The sequence below is a fragment of the Scyliorhinus torazame genome, chromosome 6, assembly GCF_047496885.1.
Source record: "Scyliorhinus torazame isolate Kashiwa2021f chromosome 6, sScyTor2.1, whole genome shotgun sequence".
NCBI classification, from domain to species: Eukaryota; Metazoa; Chordata; class Chondrichthyes; order Carcharhiniformes; family Scyliorhinidae; genus Scyliorhinus; species Scyliorhinus torazame.
Genome location: NC_092712.1, coordinates 27,605,042 through 27,632,920, shown reverse-complemented (window position 1 = coordinate 27,632,920; position 27,879 = coordinate 27,605,042). Strand labels below are relative to the sequence as shown.

General features: G+C 49.8%; 1 protein-coding gene across 1 annotated transcript in view; it reads right to left on the bottom strand.

Moving 5' to 3' along the window:
* LOC140425677 (tripartite motif-containing protein 5-like) overlaps positions 1-9,517 on the bottom strand; it is an 83,671-nt gene extending 74,154 nt beyond the window's left edge. Inside the window, exons 1-2 of the mRNA XM_072510173.1 lie at positions 8,970-9,517; positions 3,204-3,299 (exon numbers count right to left, since the gene is read on the bottom strand). Of these exons, the coding sequence (XP_072366274.1) occupies positions 3,204-3,299; positions 8,970-9,431 (558 nt within the window). The 5' untranslated portion in view covers positions 9,432-9,517. The remainder of the gene's footprint in view (positions 1-3,203; positions 3,300-8,969) is intronic.
* Positions 9,518-27,879: the final 18,362 nt, after the last annotated feature.

The window sequence follows — 27,879 nt, the reverse complement described above, 5'->3', positions numbered from 1 at the left end:
CAACATTGTGACTGCACCCTTCTTATTCCTGATCTCTACCCATATAGCCTCACTGCCCTCTGAGGTGTCCTCTCGCAGTATAGCTGTGATATTCTCCCGAACAAGTAGCGCAACTCCACCTCCCCTTTTACATCCCCCTCTATCCCGCCTGAAACATCTAAATCCTGGAACGTTTAGCTGCCAATCCTGCCCTTCCCTCAACCAGGTCTCTGTAATGGCAACAACATCATAGTTCCAAGTACTAATCCAAGCTCTAAGTTCATCTGCCTTACCCGTAATGCTCCTTGCATTAAAACATATGCACTTCAGGCCACCAGACCCGCTGTGTTCAGCAACTTCTCCCTGTCTGCTCTGCCTCAGAGCCACACTGTCCTTATTCCCTAGTTCTCCCTCAATGCTCTCACCTTCTGACCTATTGCTCCCGTGCCCACCCCCCTCCCATACTAGTTTAAAATCATTTGTCACTTTAAACTACTGTCATACTGTCAGGTTGTTACTGTCATGTTGGCACTGTCAGGTTGGCACTGTCATGTTGGCACTGTCATGTTGGCACTGTCAGGTTGGCACTGTCAGGTTGGCACTGTCAGGTTGGCACTGTCATGTTGGCACTGTCATGTTGGCACTGTCAGGTTGGCACTGTCATGTTGGCACTGTCATGTTGGCACTGTCATGTTGGCACTGTTAGTTTTACACTGTCAGGTTGGCACTGTCAGGTTGGCACTGTCATGTTGGCACTGTCAGTTTCACACTGTCAGGTTGGCACTGTCATGTTGGCACTGTCATGTTGGCACTGTCATGTTGGCACTGTTAGTTTTACACTGTCAGGTTGGCACTGTCAGTTTCACACTGTCAGGTTGGCACTGTCATGTTGTCACTGTCAGTGTTACACTGTCAGGTTGGCACTGTCACGTTGTCACTGTCAGTTTTACACTGTCAGGTTGGCACTGTCAGTTTTACACTGTCAGGTTGTCACTGTCAGTTTTACACTGTCAGGTTGGCACTGTCAGTTTTACACTGTCAGGTTGGCACTGTTAGTTTTACACTGTCAGGTTGGCACTGTCAGTTTCACACTGTCAGGTTGTCACTGTCAGGTTGTCACTGTCAGTTTTACACTGTCAGGTTGGCACTGTCAGGTTGTCACTGTCAGGTTGTCACTGTCAGTGTTACACTGTCAGGTTGTCACTGTCAGGTTTACACTGTCAGGTTGTCACTGTCAGGTTTACACTGTCAGGTTGTCACTGTCACGTTGTCACTGTCAGGTTGTCACTGTCAGTGTTACACTGTCAGGTTGTCACTGTCAGGTTGTCACTGTCAGGTTGTCACTGTCAGTTTTACACTGTCAGGTTGTCACTGTCAGGTTGACACTGTCAGGTTGTCACTGTCAGGTTGTCACTGTCAGTGTTACACTGTCAGGTTGTCACTGTCAGGTTTACACTGTCAGGTTGTCACTGTCAGGTTTACACTGTCAGGTTGTCACTGTCACGTTGTCACTCTCAGGTTGTCACTGTCAGTTTGACACTGTCAGGTTGTCAATGTCAGGTTGGCACTGTCAGGTTGTCACTGTCAGTTTTACACTGTCAGGTTGGCACTGCCAGGTTGGCACTGTCAGGTTGTCACTGTCAGTTTTACACTGTCAGGTTGGCACTGCCAGGTTGTCACTGTCAGTTTTACACTGTCAGGTTGGCACTGCCAGGTTGGCACTGTCAGGTTGGCACTGTCAGTTTTACACTGTCAGGTTGGCACTGTCAGGTTGTCACTGTCAGGTTGGCACTGTCAGGTTGTCACTGTCATGTTGGCACTGTCATGTTGGCACTGTTAGTTTTACACTGCCAATTTTACACTGTCAGGTTGTCACTGTCAGGTTATCACTGTCAGGGTGTCACTGTCAGGGTGTCACTGTCAGGTTGGCACTGTCATGTTGGCACTGTTAGTTTTACACTGTCAGGTTGTCACTGTCAGGTTATCACTGTCAGGGTGTCACTGTCAGGGTGTCACTGTCATGTTGGCACTGTCATGTTGGCACTGTTAGTTTTACACTGTCAGGTTGGCACTGTCAGGTTGGCACTGTCATGTTGGCACTGTCATGTTGGCACTGTTAGTTTCACACTGTCAGGTTGGCACTGCCAGGTTGTCACTGTCAGGTTGTCACTGTCAGGTTGGCACTGTCAGGTTGGCACTGTTAGTTTTACACTGTCAGTTTTACACTGTCAGGTTGGCACTGTCAGGTTGGCACTGTTAGTTTTACACTGTCAGTTTTACACTGTCAGTTTTACACTGTCAGGCTGTCACTGTCAGGTTGTCACTGTCAGTTTTACACTGTCAGTTTTACACTGTCATGTTGGCACTGTCATGTTGGCACTGTTAGTTTTACACTGTCAGTTTTACACTGTCAGGTTGTCACTGTCATGTTGGCACTGTTAGTTTTACACTGTCAGGTTGGCACTGCCAGGTTGTCACTGTCAGGTTGGCACTGTCAGGTTGGCACTGTTAGTTTTACACTGTCAGTTTCACACTGTCAGGTTGTCACTGTCAGTTTTACACTGTCAGTTTTACACTGTCAGTTTTACACTGTCAGGCTGTCACTGTCAGTTTTACACCGTCAGTGTTACACTGTCAGGCTGTCACTGTCAGTTTTACACTGTCAGGTTGACACCGTCAGTTTTACACTGTCAGGTTGACACCGTCAGTTTTACACTGTCACGTTGTCACTGTCAGGTTGTCACTGTCACGTTATCGCTGTCAGGTTGGCACTGTCAGGTTGGCACTGTCACGTTGTCACTGTCACGTTGTCACTGTCAGGTTGTCACTGTCAGTTTTACACTGTCAGGTTGGCACTGTCAGGTTGGCACTGTTAGTTTTATACTGTCACGTTGTCACTGTCAGGTTGTCACTGTCAGGTTGGCACTGTCAGGTTGGCACTGTTAGTTTTACACTGTCAGGTTGGCACTGTCAGGTTGGCACTGTTAGTTTTATACTGTCACGTTGTCACTGTCAGGTTGTCACTGTCAGGTTGTCACTGTCAGGTTGGCACTGTTAGTTTTACACTGTCAGGTTGGCACTGTTAGTTTTACACTGTCAGTTTTACACTGTCAGGTTGGCACTGTCAGGTTTTGACAGTTTGCAAGTTGTCACTCCCTTGTTCCCGTGTCAAAACATTCAGCTCAAGTCCCATCATCAACCTTGTCCCGGACGCTGCACTCTACCTTTATCTCCGACTGGGACACGGTCACGTCCTGGTGTTTAAAATGGCAATCTTGCTGAATGATCCGCAGGCTCTCAATTTCTTTCGTCAATTTCGCCTGTGAAGATAGGTTAAATAATTCCCAGAAAACAAATCATTTGGAGCATAGATTGAAAGGCATTCCAGGGAAAAACGGTAGATTCAGGGGCTAGTCTGAAATAAATGTAAAACACAGCAGATTTGTAGATCGGAAATAAAATCAGGAAGTGCTGGGAAAACTCAGCAGGTCTGGCAGCACCTGTGGAGAGAGAAAGAGAGTTAGCGTTTCGAGTGCAGTATATCTCTTCTTTGTAGCTATGCTGCTCACGGGGCAGGATGAATTGATTCTCAGCAAAGAAGCAAAGCGACAGATCATTTGGATTGTTTCTCACTTATCCAGGTACTTTGGGGAGGGGGATCTAGAGACCATCGGACCTTAAAGAGGGGGCACCTGAAAGGGACCCCCCACCCCACCTGAGATCTGCGACAGTTGATTTTTGAGCCTCCCCTCACTGTCAATCCTCATGTCAGCCTGAAAACTGAGGTAAGGCCCCTTAATGTTGGCCATTTAAGGGCCTCAGTTGGGACAAGGCCTGGCTTCCTGGTCGGCAGCCTTCCCTGCCTCAGCATAAACTCCCTGCGTGGTCGGGGCAGGTAGGAAGCCAGAAGTAATCCCACCTCTTCAATTTCGCTGCTCGTTGAATGAAACCACAGAACTGTTTATGTCCATCTGGGTATCCAGACAGGAATTCAGTTTCACGGTAGTGTTTTTGACAGTGCAGTACTACACTGCAGCCTGGACTCTGTTCTCCTGTCTGTGAGGTGAGGTTTGATCCCATGTTGACAAAAGTGCTAAGCACCAAGCTGAGGGACTGATGCAGCCGCTGTGTAGTTGCTCGAGTGTCTGCCTCTATCTATCTGATCCCTAGAATGCCTACAGTGCGGACAGAGGCCATTCAGTCTATCAGGTCTGCACTGACCCTCCGAAAGTGCACTCTACCTATTCCCACTCCCACCGCCTTATCCTCTTAACCCTGTAACCTCACCTAACCCGGACATTTTAGGTCACTAAGGGGCAATTTAGTATGGCCAATCCACCTAACCCCACATCTATGGGCACTAAGGGGCAGTTTAGCATGGCCAATCCACCTAACCCCACATCCAAGGGCAATAAGGGGCAATTTAGCATGGCCAATCCACTTAACACCACATCTATGGGCACTAAGGGGCAGTTTAGCATGGCCAATCCACCTAACCCCACATCCAAGGGCAATAAGGGGCAATTTAGCATGGCCAATCCACTTAACACCACATCTATGGGCACTAAGGGGCAGTTTAGCATGGCCAATCCACCTAACCCCACATCCAAGGGCAATAAGGGGCAATTTAGCATGGCCAATCCACTTAACACCACATCTATGGGCACTAAGGGGAAATTTAGCATGGCTAATCCACCTAACCCCACATCTATGGGCACTAAGGTGTAATTTAGCATGGCTAATCCACCTAACCCCACATCTATGGGCACTAAGGTGTAATTTAGCATGGCTAATCCACCTAACCCCACATCTATGGGCACTAAGGTGTAATTTAGCATGGCTAATCCACCTAACCCCACATCTATGGGCACTAAGGGGCAATTTAGTCTGGCCAATCTACCTAACCCGCTCATCCTTGGGCACTAAGGGGCAATTTAGCATGGCCAATCCACCTAACCCGCACATCCTTGGGCACTAAGGTGTAATTTAGTATGGCCAATCCACCTAACGTGCTCATCCTTGGGTACTAAGGGGCAATTTAGCATGGCCAATCCACCTAACCTGCTCATCCTTGGCCACGAAGGGGCAATTTAGCATGGCCAATCCACCTAACCCGCACATCCTTGGGGCACTAAGGGGCAATTTAGCATGGCCAATCCACCTAACCCGCACATCCTTGGCCACTAAGGGGCAATTTAGCATGGCCAATCCACCTAACCTGCTCATCCTTGGGGCACTAAGGGGCAATTTAGCATGGCCAATCCACCTAACCCGCACATCCTTGGCCACTAAGGTGTAATTTAGCATGGCCAATCCATCTAATCTGCACAAATTTGGACACTGAGGGGCAATTTATCATGGCCATTCCACCTAACCTGCACATTCTTGGACTGTGGGAGGAAACCGGAGCACTCGGAGGAAACATACGCAGACAAGGGGGAGAATGTGCACAGACAGTTACCCAAGGTTGGAAACCTTCCTGGGTCCCTGGCGCTCTGAGGCAGCAGTGCTAACCACTGTGCCACCCTGATGGGTTTGAGGGATTTCCAGTGAGCTGCTGAGTCATACAGGAAGCTCCTAGGTTTGATTCTTTGGGCAAGGCCAGCTTTCAGTGGGTGCTTCAGTGTACCTTAGAGCCTGTGCAGTAGGAGGGGGCCATGGTATCCAGAATTTCCCTTGTTCTTCAACAGTGACTATTGTGTCCGGACGTGCAGGTGGACATAGAGTGAGGACAGGTGTCGGGGCCTTGTGGTGTTGTCTGTCCAGTGTCAAATACCCCAATGGCACCCATGGTTAAGGCTCACACTTTTACTTTGTACCTGTTACCTAGTTTCTGCAATCTTTCTTGGGTGGCACAGTGGTTAGCACTGCTGTCTCACAGCGCCAGGGACCCAGGCTCAATTCCAGCCTTGGGTGACTGGCTGTGTGGAGTCTGCACGTTCTCTCCGTGTCTGTGTGGGTTTCCTCTGGGTTCACTGGTTTCCTCCCACAGTCCAAAATTGTGCAGGATCATAGATTATCATAGATTATCATAGATTATCGTAGAATTTACAGTGCAGAAGGAGGCCATTCGGCCCATCGAGTCTGCGCCGGCTCTTGAAAAGAGCGCCCTACCCAAGGTCAACACCTCCACCCTATCCCCATAACCCAGTAACCCCACCCAACACTAAGGGCAATTTTGGACACGAAGGGCAATTTATCATGGCCAATCCACCTAACCTGCACATCTTTGGACTGTGGGAGGAAACCGGAGCACCCGGAGGAAACCCACGCACACATGGGGAGGATGTGCAGACTCCGCACAGACAGTGACCCGAGCCGGAATCGAACCTAGGACCCTGGAGCTGTGAAGCAATTGTGCTATCCACAATGCTACCGTGCTGCCCATAGATGCTGGATAGATGAAATTGCCATGCCAAATTGCCCCATAGTGTCCAAAGATATGTCGGTTAGGCTCAGGGATGTTGGGATAGCGCGTGGGAGTGGACTTGGGTAGAGTGCTCTGTCAGAGGGCTGGTGCAGACTCGATGGGTCAAATGGCCTCCTTCTGCACTGTAGGGATTCCATGATCTTACATAGATCTCTAAATCTCTCTGCTCTTCCACAATTCTAAGTATCTAACAATGGCAAATATACTCTGATCTATCTGTCAAAGTGGACTTACCCATATTTAACTCCATCTACCACAATTCTGGCCACTTATGGTGGATCGGCCACTTCTGGTGGATCGGCCAGACTAAATTGTCCCTTAGTGTCCAGGGTTGTGCAGGTTAGGTAGGGTTACGGGGATAGGGCGGGGGAGTGGGCTGAAGCAGGGTTCTCTTTTAGAGGGCCAGTGCAGACTCGACGGGCCGAATGGCCTCCTTCTGCACTGTAGGGGTTCTATGATTCCATTTAATCTATCAGTATTCCATGTCTACTCCGATCACATTACTGACTGTGCCATCGGATACTCCACAGAATGGCAGAATTGTAACAGCACAGAAGGAGACCATTCAGGCCATCGTTGCCGCACCGGCTCTCCAAACGAGCAGCTCACCGAGTACCACTCCCCTGTCTTCTCCCCCTAACCCTACGCATTCTTCCTTCCCCGACAACAGTCGGACTCCCTCTTGAATGTCTCGGTTGAACCTGCCTCCAGGCACGCTCCCAGGCAGTGCATTTCAGACCCTGGCCACTCGCTGTGTGAAAGGATTTGCCCTCAGGTCACCTTTGCTCCTTGTGTCAATGGTTTTAAATCTGAGCCCTCCCATTCTCGATCGTCTCACAAGTGGGAGCAGTTTCTCCCGTCCACGGCCCTTCATGATTTTGAATACCTCTGACAAATCTCCTCTCAGGCTATAAGACCATGCGACATAGGAGCAGAATTAGGCCACTCGGCCCATCGAGTCTGCTCCGCCATTCAATCATGGCTGATATTTTTCTCATCCCCATTCTCCTGCCTTCTCCCCATAAATACTAATCCCCCCATTAATCAAGAACACCAGAAAACAGTCCAAACGTACAAGGCTCCCTATTCCTGTATTCCTTTAGCCAAGCTATTTAGAAATATAGTGAAAAGCTTTGGCCTTAGCACAGATCCTCCGGAACTCCATATAATCACACACCCATAATCCCGACCCTCCGTGTTCCATCTCATAGAATCATAGAATTTACAGTGCAGAAGGAGGCCATTCGGCCCATCGAGTCTGCACCTGCCCTTGGAAAGAGCACTCTACTTAAGCCCACGCATCCACCCTAACCCCACCTAACCTTCTTGGACACTCGGGCCAATTTATCCTGGCCAATCCACCTAACCTGCACGTCTTTGGACTGTGGGAGGAAACCGGAGCACCCGGAGGAAACCCACACAGACACGGGGGGAACGTGCAGACTCCGCACAGACAGCGACCCAAGCCAGGAATCGAACCTGGGACCCTGGAGCTATGAAGCAACTTTGCTAACCACTATGCTACCGTGCTGCCCGGAAGGAGCGGCGCTCCGAAAGCTAGTGATTCGAAACAAACCTGTTGGACCTTAACCTGGTGTTGTAAGACTTCTTACTGTGCCCACCCCAGTCCAACACCAGCATCTCCACATCACCCTTCTTAAAGGATCAAGTGAGATTGGTGAACTTTAACCCAAGGAGAGAGTTCCCAAATCAAGAAAGTTTGGAACAAACATATGAATTAGGAAGAAAGGTAAGCTATTGGATTGGATTTGTTTATTGTCACGTGTACCGAGGTACAGTGAAAAGTATTTTTCTGCGAGCAGCTCAACAGATCATTAAGTACATGAGAAGAAAAGGGAATAAAAGAAAATACATAATAGGGCAACACAACATATGCAATGTAATTACATAAGCACTGGCATCGGATGAAGCATACAGGGTGTAGTGTTAATGAGGTCCCCTCATAGTGTTATTCAGCCCCTTGAGCCTAGGGCAGCACTAACACATCAATAGGTTCCTCACCTGCGTTATTCAATAACTTGTTATTGTACCCATCAGGTCCAGGAGCCTTGGCAATTATCAATCGTTTTATTCATTAATTCTAATTAGGTCGCCCCTTGCTTTCATTCTATTTTCAGCACTTTATCTATTTCTATTGTGAATAATTGCAGGATAATTATTTCGCCAAGTCTTCCATTTCCCTATTTTCAATTTCAGTTTCACGATGTTAGTTTCGAAAGAGGGTTGTCCTCAATCTCCCTGCCCAGGTCGTGTCTTGTATTCCCTGTTTGCTACTCTTACCATTTCCTTTGTTCTTCCTCATTGGTCTGTGGGATCACCACTATTATAGCCATTTGGAGAAGTACTTTCCTTTAGTTATATACACATCGAAAGGACCAAATAGACTCTTGCTGCGCTGTAAACATTCTATGATTTCACACTATCTCTTATCTCCTCTTCCGAACCAAAGTTGTTGAACCTTTGCTCATTTTGGCCTTAGCTTATACCCCCAAAACTCTCCTCAAATTTTAATTGGACCATCCTCATCCCGCTCACTCACCTTAATTTGAATTTCCGCGTTTCTGAAGCTCATCAGTGAGTGAGATTTGTGGTTGCCTGTTATTGTACAGGGGCCGCACACGCATTCTCCGTCATCGTCACAGTAAAACTCCAGGGCCTCGTTGTGTTCCTGGCACCGTTTCTTGACGAGGTCAGTCGAGGGCTCCCCCAGAGGGTCGCACACACTGGCTTCCTGTGGGTCTTCTCCGGATGAGGGAAGCCCGGCGGTGGGGACCGGGAGGGCGGCAGCCTCGTCCGGCTTGTCCAGGTGGGGGAGGGCCGGACTGGGCTTCAGGCTGAGATTGAAGGGGGATGCATCGCTGCACAGTGGGCAGCACGCGGTCGCCTCGCCTGCCACCTTGGCCTGGGTGTCTTCGCTGCAGTTTGAGCACAAGTCATGGCCGCAGGGCAACTTCTCGTTGTCAGCGAATGAGCAGCTGCAGATGCAACAAGATGGTTCCATGGCAGAAGGCTGTCGCCGCCTTTCTCTCCACAATGTGGGAAAGAGATTTTGACACAGCAGAGAGGAGCAGCAGCTGACAAACTGACTGAGAGGCACTGAAGATTAGTTGTTACTGTTTCAAGGTTCTCGCTGGCTGGAGATTAACCCTTTGTGTACCACAGCGGAAGATCAAGCATTGCTTCCATCCCTGTGTTTAATTAATCCCTGGGATTTGTACATGCTCAAAGTGGGTGAGGGGCAGCTGGAGCTGGGGGTATAGGAACACAAATCTTTAGAGGTGGCAGGGAAGGCTATCAAACAGAGCACACGGGATGTTTGGCTTCACAAAGAGAGTACAAAAGCAAGGAAATTATGCTTTTGTAAATCATTAGGCCTCAGCGGGAGTATTATGTCCAATTCTGAGCACCACACGTCAGGAAGGATATCCAGACCTCAGATTGGGTGCTGAGGAGATTTGCAAGGGGCTGAGTGAATTCGGTTGCGTGGGGCGACCGGAGAAACTGAGAGAAGGTTAAGGATTGCTCACCTTTGTCAAAGGGCCAGGCTGGGCATGATGGCTGAAGTTCTTCGTCCTGTGTTGTACAATTTGTTCTTGGTGGTGGGAAGGTGGGAGGTGCTCCTGGACTCAGAGTCCCTGGATTGATCAGAAAGGCCTGATCCTCCATACCCCAACCAGCCACTCTGACTAAGCTGGGTGCAGTTCCTCAGTGAGGTTACTGGCACGTCTCCGAGATGTAGAAAGGTCACCGAAGGCTGCAATGTCGCCGACCCGGACGCACAAGCCGGGCTTTGGGCTTGGCCACTTCCAAGAAGCAGCGCGGTGGCACAGCGGTTGGCACTGCTGCCTCACGGCGCCAGCGTCCAATTCCGGCCTTGGGTGCCTGTCTGTGTGGAGTCTCCCCGTTCCCCCCGCCTCTGCGTGTGTTTCCTCCGGGTGCTCCGGTTTCCTCCCACAGCCCAAAGATGTGCAGGTTAGGTGGGGTGACAGCGATAGGGCAGGGGGGGGTGGGCCTACATGGGGGTGCTCTTTTGGAGGGTTGATGTAGACCCGATGGGCCAAATGACCTCTGTGATGATATACATAAAGCAAGTTTGTACATAATATTATGCACAACCTCCGGCCACTAGGTGGCAGTGTAAACCCACCACGTGACCCTGTGGCTGGATGTTGGGAGTAGGCCGTGCTGTAGGATAGGCATATTTTGCGGTAGTTTTAGTTTTACAATAGTTAATTAATGTTAGCAGTTTATTATTTTGTTTATCGTAGTTATCTTAGTTGTTAGACCATAAGACCATAAGACATAGGAGCGGACGTAAGGCCATTCGGCCCATCGAGTCCACTCCACCATTCAATCATGGCTGATTTCAACTCCATTTACCCGCTGTCTCTCCATAGCCCTTAATTCCTCGAGAAATCAAGAATTTATCAACTTCTGCCTTAAAGACACTCAACATCCCGGCCTCCACCGCCCTCTGTGGCAATGAATTCCACAGACCCACCACGCTCTGGCTGAAGAAATTTCTCCTCATTTCTGTTCTAAAGTGACTCCCTTTTATTCTAAGGCTGTGCCCCCGGGTCCTAGTCTCCCCTGCTAATGGAAACAACTTCCCTACGTCCACCCTATCTAAGCCATTCATTATCTTGTAAGTTTCTATTAGATCTCCCCTCAACCTCCTAAACTCCAATGAATATAATCCCAGGATCCTCAGACGTTCATCGTATGTTAGGCCTACCATTCCTGGGATCATCCGTGTGAATCTCCGCTGGACCCGCTCCAGTGCCAGTATGTCCTTCCTGAGGTGTGGGGCCCAAAATTGCTCACAGTATTCTAAATGGGGCCTAACTAATGCTTTATAAAGCTTCAGAAGTACATCCCTGCTTTTATATTCCAAGCCTCTTGAGATGAATGACAACATTGCATTTGCTTTCTTAATTACGGACTCAACCTGCAAGTTTACCTTTAGAGAATCCTGGACTAGGACTCCCAAGTCCCTTTGCACTTCAGCATTATGAATTTTGTCACCGTTTAGAAAATAGTCCATGCCTCTATTCTTTTTTCCAAAGTGCAAGACCTCGCACTTGCCCACGTTGAATTTCATCAGCCATTTCTTGGACCACTCTCCTAAACTGTCGAAATCTTTCTGCAGCCTCCCCACCTCCTCCATACTACCTGCCCCTCCACCTATCTTTGTATCATCGGCAAACTTAGCCAGAATGCCCCCAGTCCCGTCATCTAGATCGTTAATATATAAAGAGAACAGCTGTGGCCCCAACACTGAACCCTGCGGGACACCACTCGTCACCGGTTGCCATTCCGAAAAAGAACCTTTTATCCCAACTCTCTGCCTTCTGCCTGACAGCCAATCGTCGATCCATGTTAGTGCCTTGCCTCGAATACCATGGGCCCTTATTTTACTCAGCAGTCTCCCGTGAGGCACCTTATCAAAGGCCTTTTGGAAGTCAAGATAGGTAACATCCATTGGCTCTCCTTGGTCTAACCTATTTGTTATCTCTTCAAAGAACTCTAACAGGTTTGTCAGGCACGACCTCCCCTTACTAAATCCATGCTGACTTGTCCTAATCCGACCCTGTACTTCCAAGAATTTAGAAATCTCATCCTTAACAATGGATTCTAGAATCTTGCCAACAACCGAGGTTAGGCTAATTGGCCTATAATTTTCCATCTTTTTCCTTGTTTCCTTCTTGAATAGGGGGTTTACAACAGCGATTTTCCAATCCTCTGGGACTTTCCCTGGCTCCAGTGACTTTTGAAAGATCATAACTAACGCCTCCACTATTTCTTCAGCTATCTCCTTTAGAACTCTAGGATGTAGCCCATCTGGGCCCGGAGATTTATCAATCTTTAGACCTCTTAGTTTCTCTAGCACTTTCTCCTTTGTGATGGCTACCATATTCAACTCTGCCCCCTGACTCTCCGGAATTGTTGGGATATTACTCATGTCTTCTACTGTGAAGACTGACGCAAAGTACTTGTTTAGTTCCTCAGCTATTTCCTTGTCTCCCATCACAAAATTACCAGCGTCATTTTGGAGCGGCCCAATGTCAACTTTTGCCTCCCGTTTGTTTTTAATGTATTTAAAGAAACTTTTACTATCATTCCTAATGTTACTGGCTAGCCTACCTTCATATTTGATCCTCTCTTTCCTTGTTTCTCTCTTTGTTATCCTCTGCTTGTTTTTGTAGCCTTCCCAATCTTCTGACTTCGCACTACTCTTTGCCACATTATAGGCTTTCTCTTTTGCTTTGATGCATTCCCTAACTTCCTTTGTCAGCCATGGCTGCCTAATCCCCCCTCTGATAACCTTTCTTTTCTTTGGAATGAACCTCTGTACTGTGTCCTCAATTACTCCCAGAAACTCCTGCCATTGCTGTTCTACCGTCTTTCCCACTAGGCTCTGCTCCCAGTCGATTTTCGTCAGTTCCTCCCTCATGCCCCTGTAGTTACCTTTATTTAACTGCAACACCTTTACATCTGATTCTACCTTCTTTCTTTCAAATTGGAGATTGAATTCGACCATATTATGATCACTGCCTCCTGAGTGTTCCCTTACTTTAAGATCTTTAATCAAGTCTAGCCCATTACATAACACTAAGTCCAGAATGGCCTGTTCCCTCGTGGGCTCCATCACAAGCTGTTCCAAAAAGCCCTCCTGTAAACATTCAATGAATTCCCTTTCCTTGGGTCCACTGGCAGCATTATTTACCCAGTCCACCTGCATATTGAAGTCCCCCATGATCACTGTGACCTTGCCTTTCTGACATGCACTTTCTATTTCGTGGTGCATTTTGTGCCCCCGGTCCTGACCACTGTTAGGAGGCCTGTACATAACTCCCATTATGGTTTTTTTGCCTTTGTGGTTCCTCAACTCCATGATAAATTATTGAAACTACATGTTCTGTCATTCACCATTCACTTCGGCCAGTCGCCAGAACGTTGGCGCCGCCCCGCACCGATCCCCCGTCCGGTGGGGGGGTGGGGGGGTGGGGGGGCTAGCAGCCGCGCAGCGTAAAGCCCCCGGTTTTACCTGCGGATATGGGCGGAGAATGGCTGGGCCCATGGCCGCGCACGCACACGGAGGTTCGTGGCCGTGCAACATAGCGGCGGCCGCGCGCGGACCCGGCCTGACAAAAGCTGTCCCCCGTGACGATCCTCGCCACCCGGGACCACCCCCCCCCCCCCCCCCCCCCCCCCCGATGAAGGCCACCCTGCCAGCTAAATTTGAATTTTCAGGTTCACTCACAGTGGGGAGGGCCAGGGAGAGTGTCAGCAACCCGGACAATTCAGCTGTAGGATTCCCAATGGCCTTTTATCCCAAACTCTGCATTTGTATCAGATCTCCCGATTGATTAGACTGAGAGCGAGTGGCCATGGTGACAACCCACCGCAGTCTCGTTCAATTCTTGTGTAAAGGAACTCTGCGAGTGCGATTGTAGAGAAAACAAAGATGCACCAGAACAACAGAAATAGGAGCAGTTCACCATTCATCCCCTTGAGCCTGTTGCTCCATTTGTCAAGGTCATCGTTGGCCTGATTGTGGCCTGCAGTAGCAGCCCCTTTAACGTCGTGAGGTTTCCATGTGACTCGATCAGCCAATCGGGCCGTAGCGCGCGGATCCCGGCGGCTCAGCCTGGGCTTTCCCGGGCAGAATCAATCCAGGAGCTGTAATGAAATGAAATGAAAATCGCTTATTGTCACAAGTAGGCTTCAATGAAGTTGCTGTAAAAAGCCCCTCGTCGCCACATTCCGGCGCCTGTTCGAGGAGGCCGGTACGCAACAATAGCTTGTTGTCCTTTAAACCTGGTGGTGACAATCACCCATCTACCACACGGGCTTAACTCAACTTTCCTGCCTGCCCCCATAAACCTTGACTCCCTTGTCAATCAAACATCTCTCCAAATCAGTCTTCAATATATTCAGTGACCCAGACTCTGTTCAAAGAAAAGCAAAATCCTGCGGATGCTGGAAATATGAAATAAAAACAGAAGCGGCAGGAAAAACTCCGCCAGTTTGGCAGCGTCTGTGGAGAGAGAAACAGGGTTAACGTTTTGAGTTCCTCATGGACTGGAAACATTCTCCGTTTAGAAACATACGGCGGGAGTTACGCCCGCCCCGCCGTGTGTTATTCGGCGGTGGAGGCAGCCCGCCAGCGGGGTCTACCCGTCCCGCCCTTGCCAATGGCATTTCCCGGTGACAGCGTCCCTCATCGTCAGGAAACCCGTGTGTCGGCGTGGGACCGGAATTTCCCGCTAGCGTGAACAGCTGGTAAATCCCGCCCCATAGAAACATGGAAAATAAAGCAGGAGGAGGCCATTCGGCCCTTCGAGCCTGCTCTGCCATTCATTATGATCTTGGCTGATCATCCAACTCAATGGCCAAATCCTTTCTTCCCCCCATATCCTTTGACCCCCTTCACCCTAAGTGCTATATCTCTACTTCTTGAAAACATACAATGTTCTGGCCTCAACTACTAGAACAAAGAACAAAGAAAAGTACAGCACAGGAACAGGCCCTTTGGCCCTCCAAGCCCGTGCCGACCATGCTGCCCGACTAAACTACAATCTTCTACACTTCCTGGGTCCGTATCCTTCTATTCCCATCCTATTCATATATTTGTCAAGATGCCCCTTAAATGTCCCTATCGTCCCTGCTTCCACCACCTCCTCCGGTAGCGAGTTCCAGGCACCCACTACCCTCTGCGTAAAAAACTTGCCTCGTACATCTACTCTAAACCTTGCCCCTCTCACCTTAAACCTATGCCCCCTAGTAATTGACCCTTCTACCCTACTTTATGTCATGATGTGGAGATGCTGGCGTTGGACTGGGGTGAGCACAGTAAGAAGTCTTACAACACCAGGTTAAAGTCCAACAGGTTTGTTTCGATGTCACTAGCTTTCGGAGCGCTGCTCCTTCCTCAGGTGAATCTACTTTATGTCGTAACAAATTCCACAGGCCGACCACTGTCTGGACAAAGAAATTTCTCCTTGTCTCTGTCCTAAATGGTCTACCCTGTATCCTCAGACTCTGACCCCTGGCTCTGGACACCCCCACCATCGAGAACACCCTTCCTGCATCTACCCTGTCAAGTCCTGTTAGAATTTTATTGGTTTCTATGGGATCCCCCCCTCATTCTTTTGGTCTCCAGTGAATACAATCCTAACCGATTCATTCCCTCCTCATACGCCAGTCCCGCCATCCCAGGAATCAGTCTGGTAAACCTTTGTTACACCCTCTAGAGCACCAACATCCTTCCTCAGATAAGGATACCAAAACTGCTCACAATATTCCAGGTGTGGCCTCACCAAGGCCCTGTATAATTGCAGCAAGACATCCCTGCTCCTGTACTCGAATCCTCTCGCAATGAAGGCCAACACACCATTAGCCTTCTTCCCCGCCTGCTGTACCTGCATGCTTACCCTCAGTGACTGGTGTACGAGGACGCCCAGGTCCCGCTGCACATTCCCCTCTCCTAATTTATGGCCATTCAGATAATAGTCCGCCTTTTCGTTGTTGCTACCAAACTGGATAACCGCGCATTTATCCAAATCATACTGCATCTGCCATTCATTTGCCCACTCACTCAACTTGTCCAAATCACACTGAAAGATCTCTGTATCCTCCTCACAGCTCACCCTCCCACCCAACTTGGTGTCACTGGCAAATGTGGAGATATTACATTTTGTTCCCTGTTCCAAATCATTAATATATATTGTGAATAGCTGGGGTTTCAGCACCGATCCCTGTGGTAGCCAACAGTCGCTCCCCGCCAACTTGAAAAAGATCCGTTAATTCCTATTGTTTGTTTCCTGCCTGCCACCCAGTTTTCTATCCATCTCAATACGCTTCCTCTAATCCCATGTGCTTTAATTTTACACACTAATCTCTAATGCGGGACCAGTAATATTGGACATAATTTCACTTGTGATGGAATCAAAAATTAGGGCCTATGATGCTAAGATAATCATGAATAAATCCAAGAAGTTGAATGCTGTTTACCCAAAGAGTGTTTAAAATGCAGAACGTTGTGCCTCATGGAGTTAATGAGGTAAATAGCATATATTCATTGACGGCAAAGCTATGTAAGTACATGAGGAGAAGTGAATAGAAGGAGATGTCAACAGGGTTAGTTGAAGTAGGGTGTGATGAGGCTTGTGTGGAGCACAAATAGTATCATAGTCCAGCTGGGCCAAATGTCCTGTTTTCCTGCAGTAAACCCAATGCAATCTTTGCCTCTTCTTTGCCCGGTTGGTCAGCTGGGGAGGAGACAATGGTGGACGTAATCCACACTGGCCATTGCTTGGCTACTGAAGGCGGAGAGATATGGGAGAGGCTCCCAGCTACATGGTGAGGAGGAGGCATTGCATTGTTAGTTGACAAGGCCATGGCGTTTGTATGGGGGAAAAGAATGCTCGGATTACAAAGAAGGTCCTACAGAAAACAAAATCCAGGGGAGGGCCAGCTCTCCCAAACCTGCAATTCTACCACTGGGCAGCGACGGCGGAAAGAGTGGTGGGATGGATAAAGGAGCCAGAGGCCTCCTGCAAGGGGACCTCCCTCCGGACCCTCGCCACGGCGGCACTCCCATCCCCGCCCAAGAAACACTCCAGCAGCCCGGTGGTGATAGCCACCCTCCAGTCCTGGAACCAACTACGGCAGCGATTCGGACTGACCGAAATGTCTGACAAAACCCCCATCAGCAATTACCACATTTTCACACCAGCACTCACCGATGCCACCTTTAAAAGGTGGAGGCAGGATGGGGGACATTGACAGTCAGGGGCCTATACACTGACAGTAGGGTCATAACACTGGAAGAGCTGACGCAGAGATTCCAACTCGCTAAAGGCAACAAACTATGATACCTGCTGCTTAAAAACTTCCTATGGAAGGAGACAAGGACATACCCGTGACCACTTCGACAGACACTATTAGAAGAGCTCCTGGACGTAGACATCCTAAGCAGAGGGAACTGTCGTTACATGTACGAACAACTGCTCGAGAGGGCTGACACCGAACTGGACACGACAAGGAGGAAATGGGAGGAAGACCTGGGATTCGAAGTAGGGTAGGGACTCTGGAGCGAAGCACTGCACAGGGTCAACTCTACCTCCACATGCGTGAGGCTCAACCTAATGCAGCTAAAAGTGGTACATAGAGCTCACTTGACCAGAACCTGAATGAGCAAGTTCTTCCCGGAGGTGGAGGATAGATGCGAACAGTGCCAAGGAGGCCTGGCCAGCCACGCCCACATGTTCTGGTCTTGCCCCAGACTTGCTGGGTACTGGAAAGCCTTCTTCGGGGCTGAGGAGGGAGCAGTGCTCCGAAAGCTAGTGATTCGAAACAAATCTGTTGGACTTTAACCTGGTGTTGTAAGACTTCGTACTTTGGAAGGAGTAATTGTTTTTTTTTAAATTTAAAGTACCCAATTCATTTTTTCCAATTAAGGGGCAATTTAGCGTGGCCAATCCACCTACCCTGCACATCTTTGGGTTGTGGGGGCGAAACCCACGCAAACACGGGGAGAATGTGCAAACTCCACACGGACAGTGACCCAGGGCCGGGATCGAACCCGGGTCCTCAGCGCCATAGGCAGAAGTGTTAACCACTGCACCACCCCTGGAAGGAGTAATTTTACAAGGAAGTATACTGTGAAAGGTCTGACACTGGGAAGATCCGAAGAACAAAGGGACCTTGGCGTGTTTGTTCATGGGTCTCTGAAGGCAGAAGGGCAGGTTAATAGGGTGGTGAAAAAGGCAGGTGAGACACTCGCCTTTATCAATCGAGGCATTGATTACAAAAGCAGGGCGGTCATGTTAGAGCTGTGTAGAACTTTGGTTCGGCCACAGCTGGAGTACTGCGTGTAATTCTGGTCGCCACACTATAGGAAGGATGTGGTTGCGCTGGAGAGGGTGCAGAGGAGATTCACCAGGACGTTGCCTGGGATGGAGCGTTTCAGTTTTGAAGAGAGATTGGGGTTGTTTTCCCTGGAACAGAAAAGACTGATTTAAGTGTATAAGAGTCTGAGGGGCATGGAGAGGGTGGATAGGGAGCAGCTGTTCCCCTCAGTTGAGGGTCAGTCACGCGGGGACACAAGTTCGAAGTGAGGGCTGGGAGGTTTAGGTAGGATTCGAGGAAAACATTTTCACCCAGAGGGTGGTGACGGTCTGGGACGCACGGCCTGGGAGGGGGGTAGAGGCGGGTTGCCTCACATCCTTTAAAAAGTACCTGGATGAGTACTTGACACGTCCTAACATTCAAGGGCCAATTGCTGGCAAGTGGGGTTAAGTGGGTGGGTCAGGACCTTTCATGCATCAGTGCAGAGTCAATGGACCGAAGGGCCTCGACTGCACTGTAGTATTCTGTGATCCTGTGACAGAGTTAAATAACGCACAGCCACATGGACAGACAACACCATCTCGGTTGATTTAATATTTTCAGGCAATGAAAGGTGACTAGTGCATGCCCTCTCACAGCTGACTGGCCTCGTCAGTGCTAAAGTGCCCATAAAGTGCCAGCCCTGGCAGCTGTCACAAGTGACTGCATTATGAACTGCGGATTGTGAAGTTAAACAAATATCGGCAGCAAATTCCCTCGAAGGAGCCAGAGGGGAAGAAAGACAAAGGGTTATGGTCCCCCTCCTGGCAGATTTTTAGATTTAGATTTATTGTCACGTGTACTGAGGTACAGTGAAAAGTTCTGCGTACAGTCCAGGCAGATCGTTCCACACACGAAAAACATAGGCATACGATAAATACACGATGTAAATACACAGACACAGACATGGCGTGAAGCGTACTCAGTGTAGCACTACTCGGCAGAGAAGGTGTGTGAGGAGATCAGTTTGGTCCATAAGAGGGTGGTTCAGGAGTCTGGTGACAGTGGGGAAGAAGCTGTTTTTGAGTCTGTTCGTGCGTGTTCTCAGACTTCTGTATCTCCTGCCCGATGGAAGAGATTGGAAGAGAGAGTAACCTGGGTGGGAGGGGTCTTTGATTAAGCTGCCCGCTTTCCCCAGGCAACGGGAGGTGTAGACAGAGTCAATGGATGGGAGGTAGGTTTGTGTGATGGACTGGGCTGTGTTCACGACTCTCTGTAGTTTCTTACGGTCTTGGGCCGAGCAGTTGCCATACCAGGCTGTGATGCAGCCCGATAGGATGCTTTCTATGGTGCATCTGTAAAAGTGGTAAGAGTCAGTGTGGACATGCCGAATTTCCTTAGTTTCCTGAGGAAGTATAGGCGCTGTTGTGTATTTCTTGAAAGTAGTAGGGGGCTAAGTATGCAGCCTTGCAGGATCACGGTATTGAGGACTATTGTGGAGGTGGTGTTGTTGTTTATTTTTACTGATTGTGGTCTATGGGTCAGGAAGTCGAGGATCCAGTTGCAGAGGGAGGAGCCAAGTCCTAGGTTTTGGAGTTTGGGTATGAGCACGGCTGGGTTTATGGTGTTGAAGGCAGAGCTGTAGTCAATGAATAGGAGTCTGAAGTAGGAGTCCTTGAAATGCTCCAGGGGTGGGTGTAGGGCCAGGGAGATGACGTCTGCAGTGGACCGGTTGTGGCGGTGTGCGAATGGCAGTGGATCAAGGCATTCTGGGAGTATGGTGTTGATGTGTCTCATGACCAACCTCTCGAAGAACTTCATAATGATAGATGTCAAGGCCAACGTCTGGTAGCCGTTGAGGCACGTTGCCTGGTTCTTCTTTGCACCAGTACGAAGGTGGTCTTCTTGAAGCAGGTGGGGACCTCGGAACAGAGTTGGACGAGGTTGAAGATGTGCGTGAACACATCTGCCAGCTGGTTCATGCAGGATCTGAGTGCACGGCCAGGGACTCCGTCAGGACCCATTGCATTCCGAGGGTTCACTTTCAAAAAGGCCGATCTGACTTCGCAAGCTGTGACGGTCGGTATGGGTGTGTCCGAGGCTGCTGGAGCAGTTGACAACGGTTTGTGGTTTCCTGCTCGAAAGAAGCATAGAATGCATTGAGTTCATCGGGGAGGGGTGCTCTGTTGCCAGAGATTCTACTCGGCTTTGCTTTGTAGACCATTATGTTGTTTAAGCCTTGCCACAACCGATGATAGTCCATTCCATTAGTCTGTGACTCCAGCTTGGTCTGATCTTCTCTCTTGGGATCACTGATGGCTTTGCAGAGGTCGTAGCTGGATTTCTTGTATAGGTCAGGGTCGCCTGTCTCGAACGGCTCAGACCTGGACTTTAGTAGGGAGTGGTTTTCCCGGTTAAACCACGGTTTCCGGTTGGGGAACACACCTACTACCTTCCTTGGCACGCAGCCTTCTACACACTTACTGATGAAGTCTGTGATGGTGGTGGCATACTCGTTTAGGTAGGTCGCTGAATTCTTAAATGTGGACCAGTCCACTGACTCCCAAGCAGTCACGTGGGAGCTCTTCCATTGCCTCAGCATCGCACAACCTTCTGAACCGAATTCTGCCGGTCGTTTCTGCTTATATGCCGGGAGAAGGAGCACCGTCTTTCGGTCCGATTTTCCAAAATGCGGTCGGGGGATGGATCAGTAAGTGCATCTGATGTTTGTGTGTGGTTGGTCTACAGGGCATTAGGTCAGGGAGAGCGATAGGAACATGGAATCGCTACAGAGTAGAGGAGTCCATTTGGCCTATCGAGGCTGCAGCGACCCCCCGAAAGAGCACCTCACCAAAGCCCATTCCCTCTCCCCATCCCCATAACCCCACCAAACCTACACATCTTGGAACACTGAGGGGCAATTTGGCATGGCCAATCCACCTAACCCGCACATCTTTGGAGGAAACCCACGTGGACACAGGGAGAATGTGCAAACTCCACACGGACAATCATCCAAGGCTGGAACCCTGGTGCTGTCAGGAAGCATTGGTAACCTCTCGTTTCTCTAAACTCCATCGAGGCCCAACCTGCACAACTTTTCCTCTTCACCCCAGGGGTAAGTCAGGTGAACCGTCACTGAACTGCTTCTAATGTAATTGTATCTGTTTTCGTGCAAGGGTTCTGTGTGGATTAAAACCCCTGAAGTTGGGACTATGAACTGGCAGGATTGAGGGTGTTGTGCAGACGGTGGTAAACTCCACTGGGAACCCACCACAAGGTTCACCGACAGAAGGTGAGATTTCATTGCTTCAGGCGGCTCAGAGTGTTCCATCAATGGGCCACTAATACTTGCAGTTGCGTTTGTGATAATTGACAATCAGGGGCGAAATTCTCCCGAAACGGCGCGATGTCTGCCGACTGGCGCCCAAAACGGCGCCAATCAGACGGGCATCGCGCTGCCCCAAAGGTGCGGAATGCTCCGCATTTTTGGGGGCCGAGCCCCAACATTGAGGGGCTAGGCCGACGCCGGAGGAATTTCCGCCCCGCTAGCTGGCGCGGAAATGACATCCCCGGGCGGCGCATGCGCGGGAGCGTCAGCGGCCACTGACAGTTTCACACGCATGCGCAGTGGAGGGAGTCTCTTCCGCCTCCGCCATGGTGGAGACCGTGGCGGAGGCGGAAGGGAAAGAGTGCCCCCACGGCACAGGCCCGCCCGCGGATCGGTGGGCCCCAATCGCGGACCAGGCCACCGTGGGGGCACCCCCCGGGGCTAGATCGCCCCGCGCCCCCCCCCCCAGGACCCCGGAGCCCACGCACGCCGCCTTGTCCCGCCGTTCAAAAGGTGGTTTAATCCACGCCGGCGGGACAGGCAATTTATTGGCGGGACTTCGGCCCATCCAGGCCGGAGAATCGAGCGGGGGGGGCCTGCCAACCGGCGCGGCCCGATTCCAGCCCCCGCCGAATATCCGGTACCGGAGACTTCGGCAACCGGCAGGGGCGGGATTCACGGCAGCCTCCGGCGATTCTCCAACCCGGCGGGGGGTCGGAGAATGATGCCCCAGAACTGTTAGCAGGTCCCATTCGTGAAGATAATGCCCTTTCAACGCGAGCAGGGACATTCAGTGTTAATCCTCACACGGAGAGTTCAAGGTTACGATTACAAAGGCAATGTCTTTCATTTCGCAGAAGTCAGCGTAAAACTGGACGAAGTAACTCTCTGCTCCGAGATACTATCGGAGTCACTGGAACAACAGCAGCAGCTGACAGCACAATGAAACATTTATCAGCTCGAACAATGTCCTGACACTGATCTCCTCCAGCCTACAACTCTGATAAGACACCCAGAGATTTAGTTTGTAACGTGCGAGCGGACACACAACACTCCCCACATTCTTCATCCTTATCGATGTTCAGCGGCTCGCCAGAACTGGCTAATACCAGGATCAGTGCTATTTGACCGAGTGTGGCATCAGGGAGCCCTAAGTAAACTGGAGTCAATGGGAATCAGGGGGGAAACTCTCCACTGATTGGAGTCATACCCGGCACAAAGGAAGATGGTTGCGGTTGTTGGAGTTGGAGAATAGAGTCCTAGGCCCAACCATCTTCAGCTGCTTCACCAAGCATCTTTCCTCCATCAAACGGTCAGAAGTGGGCATGTTCGCTGATGACTGCACAATGTTCAGCACCATTTGTAACTCCTCAGACACTGAAACAGTTCATGCCTACAGACAGCAAGGTGGACAACATTCAGACTTGGGCTGATAGGCAACATTCATTCCACACAAGTGCCAGGCAATGACCATACCCAACAAGAGAGAATCTATAATAATAATCTTTATTGTCACAAGTAGGCTTACATTAACACTGCAATGAAGTTACTGTGACAATCCCCCAGTCGTCACATTCAGGCGCCTGTTCGGGTACATTGAGGGAGAATTCAGAATGTCCAAATTATCTAACAGCACATCTTTCAGGACTTGTGGGAGGGAACCGGAGCACCCGGAGGAAACCCACACAGACACGGGGAGAACGTGCAGACTCCGCACAGACAGTGACCCAAGCCGGGAATTGAACCTGGGACGCTGGCGCTGTGAAGCGACAGTGCTAACCACTGTGCTACCGTGCTGCCCATAACTATTTTCCCCCTCACCTTACCATCACTGAATCCCCCACTTTCATCATCCTAGGAGTCAGCATTGACCAGGAACTGAACTGGGCTAGCCTTATACATACTGCGACAAGAGCAGGTCAGAGGCTGGGAGGTTTCGGCGAATAACTCACCTCCTGACCCCCCAAAGCCTGTCCACCTACAAGGCACAAGTCAGGAGTGTAATGGGACGCTCTCCACTTGCCTGGATGAGTGCAGCTCCAACAATACTCAAGAAGCTCGACCATCCAGGACAAAGCAGCCCCGCTTGATCAATGCACCATCCACCACCTTAAATATTCACTCCCTCCACCACCGACGCACAGTAGCAGCCGTGCATCCCATCTACAAGATGCGTGGAAGGAACTCACCAAGGCTCATTAGGCTGCACCTTCCAAACCCACTGCCGTCTAGAAGGACACGAGCAGCAGATACCTGGGAACCCCAGCACCTGGAGGTTCCCCTCCGAGTCACTCACCACCCCGACTTGGAAATATATCGCCGTTCCGTCACTGTCGCTGGGTCAAAATCCTGGAACTCCCTCCCTAACAGCACGGTGGGTGTACCTACACTGCATGGACTGCAACGGGTCAAGAAGGCAGCTCATCACCACCTTTGCAAGAGCAACTAGGAATGGGCAATAAATACTGGGCGAGCCAGCACTGCCCTCAACCCAAGAACTAATTTTAAAAAACAGTTGAGTGCTTGGGTACTGGTGACAGTTAAGTGGCCTGGGCCCTAAAACTCTCCCTCCCACAACCCCCTCACAAACTCCCCTTCCTCCCATAACCCCTGGGGTGGGGGGGGGGGCAGGGGGGGTGTTTGCACTGCTGCCGGGGCAGACCTCAGCTTCCCACACCACACCGTGTCCTCATCGGGCCCTGTCGCTCCTCTCTCTCGCCTCGTGGCCTTGCGCGCGCGCGCCTGCTGCAAACCGTTACTTACCTCCCTGCTCTTTGTATCCCATCCAATCAGAATCCGATTTCACTCTGCCCTTGCAGAGTTGAGCCTATCAGCCACAAATGCAGGGGATAATCAGCCTCTGATTGTGTCACAACCCTCACTAGACCCACAGGGATGACCCAATTGATCACCCCGCGGGGCGCACGGAGTATGAACTGCCCTGCTGAGAGGTGGAGGCCTAGCGGATGGGACTCGTGAACCAAGCACTTAAAAGCCGGCCCGGATTGGGACCGGCATGATCGGCAGTCCCGGCAGGGACCTATGTCTTGTTGCGGACTATAATTTTGTTCAGCAAATAAGCCTTCGTTGGTTGACCTTCTTGGGACTCCTGAAGATTTTATACAGGCGACGAGGAAAAACTATAGCCGTGATTCTGGACCTCCGGACAGTGTTTAAATTCCTCAGCACAAGAGCAAGTTTCAAAATGCCGCCTTTCGGGACATTGCGACTTCCGATTCAGGTGTAGAAGATTGGGCCCAGTAAGCTGAACGGATGCTGTATAGAAATCAGGCAAATGCAATTACAGGAGACGACCGACAAAAGGTAATACCCCTGACCGCCTGCGGGGCCCCAAACGTTAGTGCGATCAAAAGCTTTACCTACCCGATGGCTCCAGATTCAAAGACCTTTTATGAATTTATAAATGTGACGTGATTCATTTTGGAAGGTCGAATTTGAATGCTGAATACAGGGTTAAAGGCAGGATTCTTTGAAGTGTGGAGGAACAGAGGGATCTTGGGGTCAACGTACATGGATCCCTCAAAGTTGCCACCCAGATTAATAGGGTTGTTAAGAAGGCGTATGGTGTGTTGACTTTCATTAACAGGGGGACTGAGTTTAAGAGCCGCGAGGTTTTGCTGCAGCTTTATAAAACTCTAGTTAGACCACACTTGGAATATTGTGTCCAGTTCTGCTCGCCTCATTATAGGAATGATGTGGACATGCCGGCGTTGGACTGGGGTGAGCACAGTAAGAAGTCTTACAACACCAGGTTAAAGTCCAACAGGTTTGTTTCGATGTCACTAGCTTTCGGAGCGCTGCTCCTTCCTCAGGTGAATGAAGAGGGATGTTCCAGAAACATATATATAGACAGATTCAAAGATGCCAAACAATGCTTGGAATGTGACCATTAGCAGGTGATTAAATCTTTACAGATCCAGAGATGGGGTAACCCCAGGTTAAAGAGGTGTGAATTGTGTCAAGCCAGGACAGTTGGTAGGATTTTGCAGGCCAGATGGTGGGGGATGAATGTAATGCGACATGAATCCCAGGTCCCGGTTGAGGCCGCACTCATGTGTGCGGAACTTGGCTATAAGTTTCGGCTCGGCGATTCTGCGTTGTCGCGCGTCCTGATTCATTCACCTGAGGAAGGAGCAGCGCTCCGAAAGCTAGTGACATCGAAACAAACCTGTTGGACTTTAACCTGGTGTTGTAAAACTTCTCATTATAGGAAGGATGTGGATGCTTTGGGGAGGGTGTAGAAGAGATTTACCAGGATGCTGCCTGGACTGGAGGGCATGTCTTATGAAGAAAGGTTGAGGGAACTAGGGCTTTTAGGGGCTGGTTTAGCACAGGGCTAAATCGCTGGCTTTTAAAGCAGACCAAGGCAGGCCAGCAGCACGGTTCAATTCCCGTACCAGCCTCCCCGGACAGGCGCCGGAATGTGGCGACTAGGGGCTTTTCACAGTAACTTGATTTGAAGCCTACTTGTGACAGTAAGCGATTTTCATTCATTTCATTTTCATTTCATTTCTCACTGGAGCGAAGAGGTGACTTGATGGAGGTGTGCAAGGTGATGAGAGGCATGGATAGAGTGGATAGCCAGAGACATTTCCCCAGGGTGGAAATGGCTGTCACGAGGGGACATAATTTTAAGGTAATTGGAGGAAGGTATAGGGGAGATGTCAGAGGTCGGTTCTTTACACAGAGAGTGGTGGGTGTGTGGAATGCACGGCCAGCAGAGGTGGTGGAGTCAGAGTCATTCGGGACATTTAAGCAACTCTTGGACAGACACATGGACAGCAGTAAATTGAAGGGGTGTAGGTTAGGTTGATCTTAGATTAGGATAAGTGGTCGGCACAACATCGTGGGCCGAAGGGCCTGTACTGTGCTGCACTGTTCTATGTTGTATGAACTGGGAGGACTTGTGACAGACCATTATGACCCCAGACCTTTGGTGATAGTGCAGAGGTACAGGTTCAACACGGCCGGACGAATCCCAGGGGGAGTCGGTCACGGAATTCCAGATGTGCCTACGCGAGCTGGCCGAGCATTGTGACTATGGGCCACCCCTTGCAGAGATGCTGCGAGACCCCCTTGTGTGTGGCATAAACAACACGTTGAGCCAACGTAAGTTGTTGGCAGAACCTTCTCTGGACTTAAAACAACGCCACAGAATTAACCCTCACGTGTGAAAGCGCGGAGAAGGGAGTCTAGGAACTCCAGGGCTCTGTGGACATGGATGTACATAGCATTGGGCACCTCATTCCGGTGAGTCATGCCCTCCAAGAGCAGAGCCTACACCGAGAAACAGACACAGAAAATAGAAGCAGGTGGAGGCCATTCAGCCCTTCGAGCCTGCTCCCCCATTCATTATGATCATGGCTGATCATCAGGATCAATACTCTTCTCCCCACATCCCACGATCCCTTCAGCCCCAAGAGCATATCTAATTCCTTCTTGAAATTACGCAATGTTTTGGCCCCAAATATTTCCTGTGGTAGCGAATTCCACAGATTCACCGCTCTCTGGGTGAAGAAATTTCTCCTCATCTCAGTCCTAAAAGGTTTATCCCTTATCCTCAAACTATGACCCCTAGTTCTGGACTCCCCCACCATTGGGAACATTCTTTCTGAATCGACCCTGTCTAATCCCGTTTGAATTTTATAAGTTTCTATGAGATCCCCTCTCACTCGTCTAAACTCAAATTAATATAATCCGAACCAATTTAGTTTTCCTCATATGACAGTCGCGCCATCCCAGGAATCAGCCTGGTAAACCTTTGCTGCACTCCCTCCATAGCAAGAACACCCTTCCTCGGATAAGGACACCAAAACTGCCCACAATACTCCAGGTGTGGCCTCACTAATGCCCAATACAATTGTAGTAAAACATCATGATTCCTATACTCAAATCCTCTCGCTATGAAGGCCAGCTGTCTGCTGTACCTATGAGCTACTTTCAGCGACTGATGCACGAGGACACCAAGGTCTTGCTGAGCATCTACATCTCTCAATTTACACCCATTCAAATAATAATCTGCCTTCCTATTTGTGCTACTGAAGTGGATAACCTCACATTTATCCACGTTATACTGCATCTGCCATGCATGTGGCCACTCACTCAGCCTGTCCAAATCCCACTGAAGCATCTGTGCATCCTCCTCACAGCTCACCCTCCCACCCAACTTTGTATTATCTGCAAATTTAGATCCCTCGTCCAAATTATTAATTTAAAAAATAATTTAGAGTACCCAATTATTTTTTTTTCCACTTAAGGGGCAATT